At 42.4% G+C, this 16954-nt stretch overlaps 1 protein-coding gene across 1 annotated transcript in view; it reads left to right on the top strand.

The window, feature by feature from the left end:
- The window catches only part of ADGRA1 (adhesion G protein-coupled receptor A1), a 746977-nt gene that overhangs the window by 190248 nt on the left and 539775 nt on the right, over positions 1–16954 (top strand). Inside the window, exon 2 of the mRNA XM_078643457.1 lies at positions 16302–16429. Coding sequence (XP_078499583.1) covers positions 16302–16429 — 128 coding nt within the window. The remainder of the gene's footprint in view (positions 1–16301; positions 16430–16954) is intronic.

Here is a 16954-nt window from a genome sequence, read left to right as displayed (position 1 = left end):
TGCGGTGAAGTATTTTAAGCTGTGCCAGTCTAAGTCGCTACGTGATAGCTATTTCCCATGGGGAAGAGAGTGCTTCTTGCCAGTGCTTGTCTTCTAGGCCTCCCAAGTCAGTTTGCCAGAGTGTGTGGAGCCGTGTGAGAGGATCTGCTACATTATTGATTATTTTTGGTACGTCAAGGAGATGGCTCTTCACTCCAAATGGTCAGCGAATAGCCTGCCCTCCAAAGGGGAGGCCTACTGCAGGTCTTGGACGGGTTTGATAATTGCCTTCAGCGCATGCCTTATCTCAGATTCCGACATCGCATATTCTTTTTGCAAATCGAAGAATGGGAGGATTTTCACCCTCGCCCACAGATCACCAACCCTGGATATTCCGATTGTGTCCCATTTGTTGAACACCGAACAGGAGCCAAGACTTTCCACTCTCTCCACCTCCCAGAGGGGGTGGCCCGAGTCACTTTGTTGAGCAATCCCTGTTTCTTTGTTACTCGATGCCACAGGGAGATTGTTTGTACTGTCGGGCCTGTGAGGTGTTGACGCTTTGGATTTGTGTATAGGGCAGTTTTATAGCCCCCTGGGTTCATGAGCCATCTATACACCTGGCATGAAGGTTCATAGTGTGGGAGATAGACCCATTGGTTGATTACCGATAACTGCGCGGCCCAATAGTATGCTTGTATATTGGGTAGCACGATTCCTCCCTCATACCAACTCCGGGTGAGTTTGTGGACCGCAATTCGTGGGGGCCCTCCATCCAAGAGTAGGTGTCCTAAGCTCATGTTCTACCATTTTGAAGTAGGCATCAGGGACGTTATATGGTGTATTCTGTAGGATGTAAAGGAACTGAGGCAAATCCATCATTTTAAAAAGGGCTGCACGACCAAGTGGGGACAGGAGTAGAGACCTCCAATGACGTACGTCAGTCTGTAGGTGTGTGAGTGGGCCCATGAGATTGTGTGTATAAAAGAGGTCGGGATTAGCTGTGACATATATCCCCAGATAACGTGAGCCCTCCGTTACGATTGTAGGATTTGGAGATTCTTGACCATAACTTTTCTCCCCAGAGAAAAAAGGACTACCATTTCCCTTGAGCAGTATTTGGTGGCAGCCATCTACCTTGAGAAGGTAGATGTATAACTATGTGCACTAAATGATAAACAATCGGTTGTCGTTATCAGAGTGAGGGTTGCAGCGTGTAAGCTGTACTTTCTCAGTGTCTGCTGTCACAGCAAAAAGGAGGTCACGACTTTTTTCCAGTATTTTAAAACAGAGAGATCAGGAGGAAGAATATTCAGCATGCCATCAGAGTTTCCACTGTTATATATCATTTAATTTCAACAGCCCACCTCTTCTCTAACCTGGTCTTTCAGTTACAAATTTACGGCATTCAGGTGATCTAGTTATCATTCGCTTTACCAGAAGAAATGGCAATTAAAGCAACTCTAATGAGTAATTTGTTAAAGGAAAGTCCGGGCCTGCATATGCAATCAGCAACTACATGCTAGTTTTGTGAGACTCTGCAGCACATGCAGAGCTAGGGGCTGATGAAAGTCACACACCACTAACAGGCATTCTTAGTGAACAGACCGACCTAGTGACTGAATGATATGTGTCTGCCTAAGCAAATCTTGAAATGCACCGATAACCAAAGAAGAGAAATAGAATAAACTGGGCAAAGAGGTGCAGGTTATCAATCTTGATTTCCAGTTTATTTCATTCCAGTGACTGAGGTATATGTCCCTGTCTCATCTTTAACTGTTTGATCTGTGTGCATTTCGAAAAGCCTGGGAGCTAGGAATGACGTACAGAGCTTAGTCATCCATTTTAGTGTGAGAATGCAGCATTGCATAAGGTCAGACTCATGTGCCTTGGGGACCTTTGTAATCTTCAGTGTTGTGGAAATTGAGTGGCATTGAAGGTTTGGCTTGCTGTGCTTTGGAATAAATTGCCTCTCTCTACTCAATAAGTGAAAACAGGTACTGCTAATGATCAGGCTTGGAAAGCCTTGGTAGAATTGTATGCAAATGCTTGAAAGCAGGCTATGTGACACTTTAATAAAAGTCTATCAAACACACAACTAACTGCATGTATCTGTGAAGTCCCAGTGTATGCATCCTTTGCAGTTGATGCAGTGGAGTCAAAAAATGCAATTTTCACAAGCAGATTGTGCACCCTTTATACCTCCTATAAAATAAACGTTTCTAAAGCTAGTACAATAGCACTGTACAATGAATAATGGCTACAGAAGTCTGTATTGACTGCATGCAGTTACAATTTTGATTCCTAGAGGGCAGGCTCAGCCTCGTGTTCTTCAACTACCACCGAGATTGTGGAATAGTGACTGTTAGATATTGGGTTGTGGGTTGACTGGGCTATGAGCCCTAGTCAAGCAGCAACCACAATTCTTGTCAAGGTAAGAAGCAGGCAAACCCTAAATTAACCTGTGCTCACCCTCTGGTAGCTTGGCACAGAGGAGTCAAGCAGACAATGTGTAAAGTATTTGTATAATACTTAAAACAGTAAAACTGTGAAAACACCACACAAAAAGATTCCACTCTGGGTTACAAAAAAAGAGCCTATTTTAATAAATCAAATAGACCTAAGCAACAAATATACAATAAGTAGAGCTTGAGATATGATTTTTTAAAGAATAAACTATAAAATAATGCTTAAAAGCAATACACGCTTACTTGTGATATCTGGTTGTGAAGAATCCGGACAAAGTCAAATGTTCAGGCTGACCACAATGGATGTGGTTCAGATGCATGGGCGAAGTTAGATCACTGACCAAAAGTACTTTGATCCTGGCTGTGTTGAAGTCAAAGAAGATGCAGGGTGCAACCTGAAGCGATGCATCAGTGTTGATTAACGCTATGGTGGCGATGCACTGATCTTGATCCACGCAACAGTGGGGATGTGTCTGTTCCAATGAGTGCAGGGGCTGTGATGCAGAGTTCTTGGCTTCGTCATTGAGGCTGTCGTTGGTGGAGATGTGAAGTCCTCGAGCCAGAGTGAGCATTGAGCAGAGCCGGTTCTGAAGACGATGCATCAATGTTGATCCTCACAGAAGAGGTGACGCACCAGTTCTGGTCACGCAACAGGGCTGATGCGCCGGTTCCGATCCATGCAATGGCATCGATGTGCTGGATTCGGAGAGGATGCATGGATTTTGTTGAAGCAGCACCTTAGGCCTCACTTCCTAGGATCCAGGACTGGGGTGGCTTCACTTGACAGGGCAGACTCACAGATGGCAAAGTCCAGGTGCAACAGCAGAAGAGTTGGATGTCTTTTGCATCCGTGAAACTTCAGATCAGGAGGCAAACCAGCAAGTCACTCTGGGTTTAAGTGATGCAGGTGCAGTCCTCCTCACACAGGCAGGGGAACAGCAGGCAGCAGGGTAGCACAGCAAGCTAGGAATCCAGCAAAGCAGCAGTCCAACAGAGTGGCAGTTCTTCAGTAGCACAGCAGCTCCTCTTCCTGCCAGAGGCTTCAGAGGTCCACAAGTGTACTGAAGTGGTGGTGTCAGAGGTCCAGTACTTATACACAGTTGGGCCTTTGCAGTAGGAGAGACTTCAAAGACGGGTAGTTGAAGTGCAGAGAAGTCCTACCTCCCCTGCTCCAGTCTCACTACAGGGGGTTATGCTTCCCTTTGTGTGGGTGAAGCACATAGCCTATTCAGGTGTAAGTGGGGCTGGGTCTCTCTCATCCTCCCAGGATCGCCCATCACATCACACCTTAGCTCCCATTGTGTGTTGCTGTCTAGGGAGAAAACATGAAGCCCAGCTGTCACACACCCCAGACACATGATCAGAGACAGACAGCAGGCACCAAATTAAGTAAAGTAAGAAAATGCTCAAAATCTAAAAGCAGAATTTTCCGAATTGTAATTTAAAATCTGACTTCACAATAAGGTAGGATTTTAAATTAGGATTCCAAAATGTAATAACAGAATCCCAATGTTGTCCTATTGAAGAGATAGGTCTTGCAGAAGTGAAAAATGACATTGGGAATTTTTCACTACCAGGACATGTAAAATGTACATATCCTGCCTTTAAAAATACATTGCACCCTGGCCTCTCGGTTGTCCAGGGACTAACTTAGAGGTGACTTATATGTATAAAATGGAAAATTTGGGCCCAGCAAAAGGTTTCTTTTGCCAGGTTGACATGGTAGTGTAAATTACACACACAGGCTCTGCAATGGCAGGCTTGAGACATGGTAAAAGGGCTACTTAAGTGAGTGGCACAATCGGTGCTGCAGACCCCTTAGTAGTATTTAATTTACAGGCTCTAGGCACATGTAGTGCACTTTACTAGGACGTATAAGTAAATTAATTATGTCAATTGGGTGTGAGACAATGTTACTTCTAGAAATGGGGTACTGGTTGTCAGACTATGAATCCTGTACAAGCCGGAACCACCTCTCTAGTCAGGGTAAGCTAGATACACACTAAAAGATAATCTGGGCTCACCCTCTGGTAGCTTTGCACAGGGCAGTCAGGAGTATCTAAAAAGGCATTGTGTAAAGTATTTGTGCAAGGCACACAGTAACACAATGAAAACACAACAGAAGTACTACACACAGGATTAGAAAAACAGATTAAATCCAAATGTAGTGCTTAAAAGCAAATTGTGCTTAGGGGTTTGCTTGAGGTCACGCTGAACCGGTTTAAATCCAAAGTTCAGGCTATCCGCGATAGAGGACAGCTTGCTGCAGGACTCACATGGGTCTGGCTGAAAAAGTACCATGGATGGAGGAAGCATTGATGTTGAATATTCGATGTGTCAGTTCCTATCCGTGCAGACTAATGTAGACATTGTTGGAGAAACCCTTTTACAATGCAATCGCTGCTTCATCGTTGACCCACACTGTCCATCATCATCAAGCCACGCAGTCCACAAAGTGATATTGCTGATCACCCCCTACGTCGGCATCAAAGGGCAAGCCAGCAGAGGTCACCTTTCAAGGGCCCAGGACTGGATTGGTACCACTTGGCAGGGCAGGACTCACAGATGGCAGAGTCCAGGTGCTGTTGCAACGTTGAAGGAAGCCTTTAATTGCCCAGAGACTTCAAAACAGGGTGCAAGCCAGCAAGGCCTTGGAGTCACACTGGATTCAAGTGAGATGGGCCCAGTCCTTGTCCACAGCAGGGCAGAGATCAGCAGGCCGCAGCACAGCAAAACAGGAAAGCAGTTCTTCCAGAGCAGCAGTCAAGCAGAGTGGCAACCCTTGGAGCACAGCAGTCTTAATTCCTGGCAGGGTTCTTCACGGGTCAAGTAGAATACTTTCTTGGTAGGGTCAGAGGCCCAGTACTTACACCCAGCCGCGGCCCGTGGAGGGAGTTGCGGTGGGGCAGGCAGGCGGGGCGGGGGAGGGGCACGGTGGGGGGTGATAAACCCCGGAATATGGATGATTACAGGTAAGTAAACAATTAAATTAATAAAACGAATTTCGTTCCGTGCCCTGCATCGCAAAATGCAATGCAGGGCGCGCTACGAAATTCGTTTTATTAATTTAATTGTTTTACACTGCCTATTCAGGTATAAGTGCCCGCCCAACCCCAATGTTCCTGCCTAGGAAGAGCTATAAGAATGCAGATGAACATAGATGAGTTCTCTGTCACAGGCACCCTTCCTGCATTTGCGACTGTCTAGAGGGGATGCACAAAATGTAGCTGTCACCCACCCCAGATGTTTATTGGAGACAGGCTGCAAGGCACACAGAGCAGTAGGAGCAGAGAAATGTCCAGTTTCTACAAGTGACAATTCTAAAATAGTAATGTTAAATTCAACTTTACCTGTAAAGAAGATATATCATTACCATTTCAAAGAGATGAGACATGATGCAGCTACTCCTTTCTAATCCAGAATTACATCTTAAAGTGTATTAAGGAATTCCCAATGCTGGCCAATGAGAGGAGTAGGCCTCAGAGTAGTGAAAAATGAATTTTGGTGTTTGTCCCTGCCAGGACATGTGAAACTTAAAAGTACATGTCTTGCCTTTTCCTTACACTGCACCTTAGGAATGACTTCTGTGCAATAAAAGGGGAGTTCAAGACTTGGCAAGTGGTTTTAAATGCCAAGTCAAAGTAGCAGTAAAGTGCACAAACAGATTTTTCAATGGCAGGCCTAAGACAGGTTTGAAAGGCTACTTGTATGGGTGGCACAATCAGTGCTCAAGGCACACTAGTAACATTTAGGTTACAGGCCCTAGTTATATGGTAGACCACTTTACAACAGACTTACAAGTAAATTAAATATGCCAAATGGGTATACACCAATGTCCAAATTTTTAGGGGAGACGCACATTCACTTTAGAAATGGTCAGCATTGGTAAAGTGCTCTGAGTTCTAAGGTGAACAAAAGATGCAGCAAAAACTGGAGAGAAGCTGGCAAAAATTTGCGTAAGACCACCCTAAGGATGACAGGTCTAACAGTTATCATGTTTTAGGGAGAGGGCACTGGCAATTTAGCACTGGTTAGCAGTCATAAAATGAACAGAATCCTAAAGCAAACAAAAACAAGGTAAAAAAAAGTGGAAGAGGAAGGTAGAACGTTTGGGGTGGCAGGGGTGACCATGCAGAGAGGGCCACTTTCCAGCAGTGACTCTTAGTATTACTAAATTGACAAATTGGCAGTGGATTTTGTGAGTAGTGGTCTATAAATGCCTAATTCATTTAGTACATGTTAAACCAAAGTATATTATTATTGGTATTAATATTAGTAGTAGTAGGAGTTGCATATTTCACTCTATGTTCACAGTACACAAGTCAGTAATTCAACTAAACATGATGTTGCTAGAATAGCACCATTGGACATCCTTTGTGAACTGAGCACCTGCATAGTTTTCAGACCAATCTTTGCCCATGGTTTAGGCCCATGCAGCCTGTGTGCACACTGATTTTGAGAGAAAACAGAATCTGCGCACCTTTTCGGGAGGTGATACTGGAGCATGTCAGGCTATATGTGGGTATACAGAAGTGAAGTGTGACTAGGAACAAGGAGGCTCCGCCTAAGCAGGTGTAAGTTGGCATGGGTATACAATGATGTGATTTCAAGTTAGAGCTTATGTCTGGGCATATGAGTTTACGTCTATGAATTACATGGTTGTACCTTATTGTACCTCAGCATTTGATGGTTGGGCCGATTGAGGCATGCCTCCTGGCCAGTCATTGTTCTGCCCCGGCCATAAAATGCAACTTTCGGCTTTATATATGGGTAAACACTTAAAGAGATTTCTCTGCTTTAATGTATTGCCTAATATTATTGTAAAATGCCTTTCTTGTAGCTGTTTTAAAATTCAATAATGTAATTTCCTTTAATGTCACCACTGTTGAAGGTAATAAGGTATTTCCATGAGATGTATCAAATTGCATTTAAAATAAGATGTGGTCCTTTCACTACTCCTCACATTTTGTTGACTTGACATCCATTCCCACCAGAAAATGATGTTACATTCATAGGCAGAGGCAGGTGCCTCCACTAACTTGCAGAGCTGGTGAGGATCATGCCACACTTAAAGGAGCCCTATACAAATTATAACTCTGCATATTAAACCCTGTGGGCTTGACTCAGATTGGAGTAAAAAATTATCTGATTACTTTTGCAAATATTATATCTGGGGATAAATCGTCAGTTTTACAATATTCGAGTTCTTATTCTGTATTCTGCTTAGTTTAGGCCTTTGAAAGTTCAAATAAAATCACAAATAATATTGGCTAAACGTAATGACAATGGTAAATTGATATATGTCATAGAAGATATACATGAAAAAAGTGAGGATCATCAGTACTCCTATTGGCTTCTGGAGTGCTCCCTGTACATAAAGAAAGGTATTTTCCAAGGCTTATGCGGAAATGTGGTGCCACACTAGGATTCTCCCTGTAGCTCCTGTCTTTATGTCGGGTTATGGAGGTGCTGGACCTAAAATTATCGCAATGCTTAAGACATAAGTTAATTCCTCATATTAAATTTCCAAACGAATCAAACATTACAGTGATGAAGACTTTCAAGCCCAACTAATGACGTCAGCCTGACTTTTGCCCTGAGTCCTAGTGTGTAAACTAATGCTTCAATGACTTCTTCAAATGAGTTACTGTAGGTTTGGGCTGTGGTTGACTTCTCAAAATGTAATATGATAATTTCATAAAAAGCCATTCAGAGCTGCTTTCAGGTCAATCTAAGTTCCTTGTTCAATCAGCTAAAGAAAGCTTGCTTCGGCCATATAAAAAATGCATAAGAGCACATTTAACTGTCACGTCAATGTCAACAAATAAGTGTAAGGATAATGAACTCAAATGCATCAAATACAATATGTTAAAATATAAACGAGTTGCAGTACCTAATCACACATTACAAATAAGAATTTCCAATCCATTAGTTCTCGCATTTGCGAGAGTTTAAGCTACTTGCGTTGTAAATGACAATGCCTTTTATTTATCTGCTTTAATTATTAACACATAAATTATAGGCATTGTCATTTACAATGCCAATAGCTCGAACTCTTGTAAATGCGAGACCTATTTCGTTTCAAAGAAGTGGTCGCCATTGTCCTGGGCTGCTTGGAAAGTGAAAGCACGCATGTTGCGCTTAATGTTGCAGGAAAGCATGTCGTGCCTACAGTAGGAGAAGCTTATTAAAGAAAATAGTGCTTACAGACATACTGTGTAACAAAAGGAGTAAAAGGGCCAGTCCACATAGGAGGTTACAAATTAAGACAAGGCAGTACTAAGGAGGGACTAACATGCCTATTTAACAAATCAGAAGCCAGCATTTACAAAGAACGATGACACAAGCCAATACAAATATCGTCAGAGAGTGGGTGGAGCTTCAAGTCCATACTCGAATACAGCATGCCTCTCAGAGCAGCGTATGTGCTGCCCAGGCTCGACCTAAAAAGACCTTGTAGTATAACAATCATTTAAATCAGAGAGCATTTGTAAATGCATTGTCAGGCCTACACTAGTAAAACTGCATCCTTTACCTGGACTCATGCGCTTTCTCATGAATAAGAGAGTGCCAAGCGAGAAAGGGAAGATAAAAGGGGGTGGCCCAGCTCAGCCACTACCAGGTGCTGCAAATGGGAACAATTGACTATGAATTAAATTGAATGTTGTTAAAAAAACTAAAATTAAATTATTGTTCTAAACCAAGTTTGAATTATATGTGATTGTCCTTAGTATTGGATTCAGACCTAAAAATAGGCCTATTCTTTAGGAAACACACATTTTCTGGTTTAAATACATCATTACTTGAGGTTAAGAAATAATTTTAAATGTAGCTCTGCCTCTAGACATTGAGTACATCCTCTCTTTGCACTAAGTAAAGACCCTTGAGGTCTGCAGCTCACAGAATGGACCTTAAGGTTTTGAAATACCTTCTATAGAAATCTACACATTCATGTAGAATGATCTCCTTAGGAACTTTTGTAATAATGAGGAATCTGCTTCTGTTCAATTATTCATCAAGATGGAACAAAGAAGTTGATGACACCCAACAATTCTGCAAAGTTGCTGCCTTTCATAGCAGTGTGGACTACGTGTGGTATCAAGCATTTTTCTCACTTTCCCCGCCCTAAGGATTCTTCAAATCAACAGAGGTTCTACCACCCAAAACATACCACAGACAGAGTTTGTAATGAAAATCTTGTTATCTACTTCAAAGACGAACATGTAGAGAGAAACACAAACTCTAAATTGTTCTCTTCAGAGTAAGACTGTGACACATCGGACAGACAGTGTAGGGCAGTAGTTGCATATCTACTATGATAATATATAGACTTATGACACACTATACTGGGCTATACCAGCCATTAAGGATCCGCTCCTTTGTTATAGCCCCAAGCCGAAGGTGAGTGCCTATAGAAAGACAGCAGACCTCTAATCACCTTTATAGCCAGCTACACAGGGCTATTAGGCCACTAAAATATTCCACCTAATTAAGGCAGAATATCCTCATTTTAAAAACTCCTGCCGGAGGCTCAATGTGGTTTGAAACCCTCCATGGGTCCGAACCTTCAAAGTCTTTCACTAATCCTGCTTTGGATGTCCAACAGCTGCCATGTGACTGCATCATTGAGGTTATTGCTCTAAACACCCTTGGCTTCCTACCTAAGTATGGGCTACCATCCGTGAAATTAGCTGAAATGTTAAGATCCCCACATAATACTATGGGGGTATGCCAGTCGGTTAGTTCATTTTCAATGTGACTAAAGACTTCTGACTCGTCTGTGTTAGATCCATATACCGAGCAGATAGTGATACCTAAATTCATTTCACACATTGCCCATCTTCCTAGTGAGTCCGCCTTACACCTTTTGGCACCCCCTAACCCCACTTTCCCAATTATGGCCACACCTCTTATCATAGAAGTCTGGGATGTACATGACAGCAATTCATAGCCTTTAAAGTTCAACCAGTCACATGGCTTAGAAGATGTCTGGGGAAAGCTATTGATTGGAGATCCAGGGTTTACTTATTTTTCACATCCCTTTAATAAATATTCAAAATTGGATTATTTCATGATCTCGACCACCCTGCTGAAGAGTGTCCAAATAAATAAGCTTCCTAAAATCATGTCAGATCACAATCCCCTGGTCCTAAATATGGTCATCAATAAACCACATAAGGCTCCTAGGCCGTGGACATTTAATAAAAAAACTATTAGCAGATATGGACTACATCGCTCATATGAAAACGTGGTCCCAGGCCTTTTTTGATGCTAATAGGTATAGTGCATCAAGGGGAGTGGTATGGGATAGCTTCAAGGCAGGATTAAGAGAAGAGACCATAAGCTATACTACCAACATATGGAAAAAGATTAACAGGGAAAGGGAAGTATTGATGGGTAAGTTGAGCGAGGCAGAGACACAACACAGACAAGATATAACTGTAGGTGCTCAATCTGTCGAGAGTCTACATAGAGTAAACTCCCTAAAAGCAGAAATTCAGAAACAACTAGCAAGAAAGGCGGCCGCAAATTATCAGGCACAGAGATCACGCCTTTATGAAACTGGTGAGCAAGCAGGTAGAGCCCTGGCCCTACGTATCAGACAGGTGGCAAGTAAAAACATAGTGACACAAATTGAACTTCAGGGCCAAATATACGATTAATCAGGTGAAATTCTGGAGGTGTTTAGGAAATTCTATCAAGATTTATATCAGGAGGAAGCAGGTGTAGAGGCCCAAAATATAAGCTGGCTAGACATGGGTAGTAAGTTAAAACCGGTCCAGATCGAATCCCTGGAACAAGATATCACACTGTCAGAGGTATTGGAAGCTCTGCAAGACCTGGCAAGCGGTAAGGCTGCGGGCCCAGATGCTATACCGGTAGAGCTATACAAAAGTCTAACGGAAGAAACAACGTCAATGCTTTTAGATCTATTTAATGGCGTTATGAATACCGGAATAATACCGGAGTCTTGGCAAGAAACTAATATAGTGATCTTTCACAAAAAAGGAAAACCAAAGACCAATCCGGGCTCCTACAGACCAATATCATTGATCAACAGTGATAACAAGCTATATGCAAAAATGATGGCCACTCGCATGGGGAGGATTATTGCGTCCTTGGTTTCCCCCTGGCAGCATGGGTTTATCCCAGGAAGGGGCACCACAGATCATATTAGGAGAGCTATCACCATATTTGACATCGGTGCTGCTAGGGGGGAGGGGGTTGCAATGATCCTCCTCGACGCGGAGAAGGCATTTGATCGCGTCAGATGGAGTTTTCTATGGAAGGTTTTGGAGGCAAGGGGATTTGGTCCTAGATTTTGTCAAGCCATACAGGCTATGTATTCATCACCTACGGCAAGAATCCAATCAATGGGGGAAAGATCAGATAGGATTAACATAACAAGGGGTACGAGACAGGGTTGCCCATGCTCTCCAATCCCGTTCGCGCTCTACATAGACCCTTTAATCACACAATTAATGAACAGTGCGGTTATTAAACCAGTAATATCAAACGGTTTTCAGACAAAACTTCTCGCATATGCCGATGACTTAGCAGTCATCACAAAAGACCCAGGGCTAGCTATGAAGGAGGTAGTTAAAACAACCGGCCAGTTTGGAGAAGTGTCGGGTTACCAATTAAATGTGGACAAAACACAAATATTATGCTCTAAAAAAATAGTCAAGTTGGATGGTAGATCCATAGAATCTGTAGTCTACTTGGGAATAACAATAAATGCAGAACCAGGAAGAATAATAGAAGATAACTATACACCGCTTATCCATTCGATGGAAACAGAATTAAAAAGAATGGATTCATTACAGCTATCATTGATTGGAAGGGCCGACGTTATAAAAATGACAATGTTTCCCAAGGTGCTCTATAAATTAAGGTCAATCCCATTTAAAATCGACGAGAAGATTATAAAAAAGATTGAGGCTATATTCATGAAATTTGTGTGGCAATATGGTAAAATAAGGCGATCAAATAGATATATGTCACTACCACAAGATAGAGGAGGGTTGGGATTGCCAGATATCAAGAGCTATCATTTCGCATGTCACTTCATAGACATGGGTATTCTACTTCATTCGGGGGGTCCAACCCTCAGGCAGGCGGTGATACCATCAATTTTTCAGCTTTTGGTGGGAAGTGAAGCTGTAGGGCTCCTATTAAGGAGAACTCAGAGGAGTTACTACAAGGAAATTGGATTTAAAACGCTTGAAGACGTATGGTATATATGGAAAAATGTTTAAAAAATCCTAGATATACCCACTATCCATCAGAGAACACCGCTTTGGAACTCAACACTCTTTCCAAACCTTAGCAGGGATGGAGCGTGGCGCCATTGGGAGGGTCAGGGCATTGTGGAGCTGGGACAAATAATGATTAGAGATCACTGTAGAACACTCGAAGAACTTACACAACACTATTCCCCACAAGGTTATCAAGAGTTTAAATACTTACAGATTGTTAATAGGATTAAATCAATTAGGCCACGTATCACTTTGCTTGGGAGATTTGAATTAATTGAGTACCTGAAGTCGGGGGGGCATAGAATTAAGGACATATATAAAATATTTAATGATGTATCAATGGATGATATGGGAAAAATGGAAACCGCCTGGTCCAAAAAATTGGGGGATCCCGAAGTAGACCTTGACAAGGCATATGGATAAGAGGTTTCTGCGCTCTTCGAATCTCAGGGCCCAACACTATAAAACGCTATTCAATCTATATTATACTCCTGAAAAATTATTCTCTTGGGGGAAAGCGGCAGATAGCAACTGCCCCAGATGTGGAAATGGTCCAGCCGATCTTATACATATGTTCCATGGGTGTGAAAAACTAAAAAGTATTAAAAATGAAATAGTGCGGTTTTTAGAGGTGTTACTCGACGTTAAAATCAATCTATCCCCTACCCTGATAATAATTGGATGTGATGTGAAATTAAATATGTGTACTGAGGACGAAGCTCTAGTTTTAATTTCTGTAGCAGTCCTTAGGATCTTAATTAGTGCAGCCTGGAAGGATACAGAAGCTCCTACATTCCAAATGTGGATGTGCAGAATGCTAGGTATACATAACATCGAGGAAGCACTATATGATTTAAAGGGAGCTAAGATAAGGGATATGGGTAAACGACTTTGGGCCCCAGTTGCTATCTGGAGGACAGCAAAGCAAACTGCAAATGAATGATTTACTGGCACTGTAGCTATCTAATCTGTCCATGGTTTATTGTTTACTGTTTACCATTCATTCACTGTTTATTATTCTTTTTATTCTTTCTGTCCTTTTACTTGATTGCATAATTCTTCGTATTTATTTTTGTATTTTTGTATTTATGTATGCATATATGAATATGTATGTACTGGTATGAACTCTCAATAAAATAATTTAAAAAAAAAAAAGGATGTCCAACAGCTGCAGCCAGTTGCATGGCCACAGCAGTTAACTGCTATGAAGGGGGGATTAAATCAGCCCTTATTCCCTCTCAGATCTACCAACCTGTATTTCTTCAGACACAGGAGCTGATAAGACTTCCCTCTTCCCTCCTTCTGTGTCTCCTGTGACACAATGATCCAGAGGAGGAGGAAGGAGGGAACATCTGCAGTGTCCCGTGTCCACATCCTCTTCCTCTCTCCTTCTCCCAATCCACATGGTGTGGTAGAGGCTGTAAATAACAGCATTGAAATGTTGGTGGTAGCAGGCCGTATTAATGTTACTGCAATGTTACTGCAATATTTCTTAAATGGAGCAGTCACATTTTCAGTTTTTTAATGTGTACCTGGGCAGAGTTTGCGGAGTTCCGCTATGTGGAAGATCGCGAAGTGACGAAAAAACTCAGCTTTGCTCCACAGAGTTTTGCAAGGGGCAGAGTGTGGTAAATCGCACTGCTCGTGCTGATGTTTAGCACCCAGAAGTTTTTCCCATGATTCAAAATCATTGCAAACGGCAGGATGCACAGCACAAGTGGGTGCTGCTTCTTTCTGACACTTAAATAGATTATTTACTCTCACTGGGAGGTGGTCTAGGGTATGATTTTCCCCACTCGCCTATTTAATGTTGGCGAGTTGTGCAAGAGGAAATACTTTGCTTCTCAGAGTTTTTTGGATCTCCGCGCTGAGCGCGGAGTGGGCAAAACTCTGCGAACTCGGATGGCAGAGTGGAATTCCTCACCGACCCACAAATATTTATCTAATTGTGGTATTTTCTAAAATACCAGTATATCACCTTGTATTTTCCTCAGTCTGATTTTACATAAAATCTAAAGTGCCCCAAACATTAGTGTTGATTAATTTTTACACTGAAAATGATTATTGGCTGAAAGTATACTTGTGTGCAGCACTGAAACAGCTCTACGTTATGTAGTCTGCAATCCCTGATGGTGTAGTCAAAGTGCAATTACCAGGGTTGGAGCAGTGCAGATACCCCTAGGATTTCACATTAAACCAGGTCAACTAAAGTCATGCAAAAAAGTTTGACATTACTCTGTGTGAAATTCTGAAGCTAAATGAAAACAGGTGCAAACAATGGGAAAAAGCTATACTTTATGATATTTCAATGCGTAATACCTGTTTGTCACACAATTACTCATATTAAAAGAGTGTGCCTTGAATACAAAATTCACAGAAGATACTAATTGCATATTTAGTGTCATGCAAACAAGACATACTTAGTGCGCACATTACTGATGACAGCTTTAGATGACTGTACGTAGACGATATAGTGCTGTATAATTATTTGCCTTGCTGTACAACGCTGTCAATTTCTGTGCAGTATTGGTTGCATAAATGTCGGTAACCCTCTGTCTCAGTTTGTTGCTAGTAAATACATTGAAATGGGCCTGAGGCAGTGATGTGACGGAAAATGATAAGGCTACCCTGCAGAATGTGGCGAAGGGCCCCTTAGACTCCCATACTTCTCAGAAATGCATAGACCAGGGGATCCTCATATTTTGACCTCTGTGGTCCCCCGCTGAATCAATACTGGAAACCGGGCAACCCTGCTGAGTCTGAGGAAGCTGGGGGCAACCATCCTAAGCAATTTGTATTATTTTCGCCTCAAAACAATATGCAAAAACAAGTATACACTAAACTAATGCTCAACTATGTTGCTTCTTTATTTTGCATATTGTTTATTAATTGTAATAAATTCATTTTAATATTATTATATTTTGGAGAAAAAAAAGTCCCAGACCCAAGCAGGATTCGCAGACCTCCAGGGGGTCCTCAGATAACAGGTTTAGAATCACTGATATAATTCTTAGGGCCCCTGGAGGGGGAGGGCTCCTTTCGCCTCAGGGGCTGTATGGGCTTGTGGTGGTAAACCTCTGACCTTAGAGGTTTTAAATGGGACTACAGGAGTTTAAGGCAAATGCAATACTTTACAAACACACCATACAGATAGATTGCCGTGGTATAAGAAAAACAAAACGCGAAATTTGAAAAGTATTTCGACTTACCACTTTTGAAAGCCCGACATTCACAAAATGAACTTGAGAGCCAAGAACTTGAACTGTGGAAGGAATCAAGAGATGAGGGACACAGGTGTTTGGCGCCTGGCCCGTAAGACTAATTGCTTGTTCAAACAATTATGCGTCCTCTGTTCAATTTCCCGGCAAATATGTTGAAAAGCTGTTTAAAAGCATTGGCGGTATGAATCTTTAACAGAGATGTGGTACAATACGGATGTTTATTGAAACGAAAGCTGTGTCATCACTTTTCTGCGCGATGCATATAAAGCCTGCAAACAGGAGAAAAGCATTTATGCATGATCACGGCAATTACGCAGAGATTACAGCGGGTGCGGTGCAATGCTGATATTATGTTTTTTTCTCTTCCTCCAAAGGATTTCAACACATTGATCTCCATCCCCCCGTACCCAGGGGACTTCCTGCACCCCGTGGTTTATGCATGTACGGCGGTCATGTTGTTGTGCCTGTTCGCTTCCATCATCACCTATATTGTACATCACAGGTAAGAGCATGCCTGCCGGCTATTTTTTTCTCGTTGCATCCCTTTGTTGACCCAGTAAGGGGCTGGAGCAGACAGTCTTTCGTAAGTCCCTGATGTATACGGCCCCCAGTTTCCAGAATGGCGCTGCCTGTACGAAATGCCTAAAATTGATTGTGGCTGTGAGGAGCCTGAGGCAGCCATTACTTGCATTATCTTTGAATGTGACTCGTATACATTGGCAGCCGGTATGATTAGCGGGTGGCGGGGCAGGAGCAGGTGGGGTGAGAGGGGCGAGTTGTTCGATGTAAAACAAAAAAAATAAAAATTAGACACTTACCTTACCGCCGGGTCGGTCTCTGCTCCTAGCTCCTGCACTCCTCCTGGGACAGGAAGCCAGGATCAAGAAAGAGCAGCCAGGCTCCCCTGACCAATCACAATGTTGCAATGCAGCGTTGTGATTGGTAAGCACTAAGCATGAGCGCAAAATCCGCTCCGATCGCGGATTTTGCGGATTTTCGGTAAATTCGCGGTCCGCGAACTCTCGCG

The sequence above is a fragment of the Lissotriton helveticus genome, chromosome 5_1, assembly GCF_964261635.1.
Source record: "Lissotriton helveticus chromosome 5_1, aLisHel1.1, whole genome shotgun sequence".
Classification (NCBI taxonomy): domain Eukaryota; kingdom Metazoa; phylum Chordata; class Amphibia; order Caudata; family Salamandridae; genus Lissotriton; species Lissotriton helveticus.
This window is presented reverse-complemented; position numbering and strand designations above follow the sequence as displayed.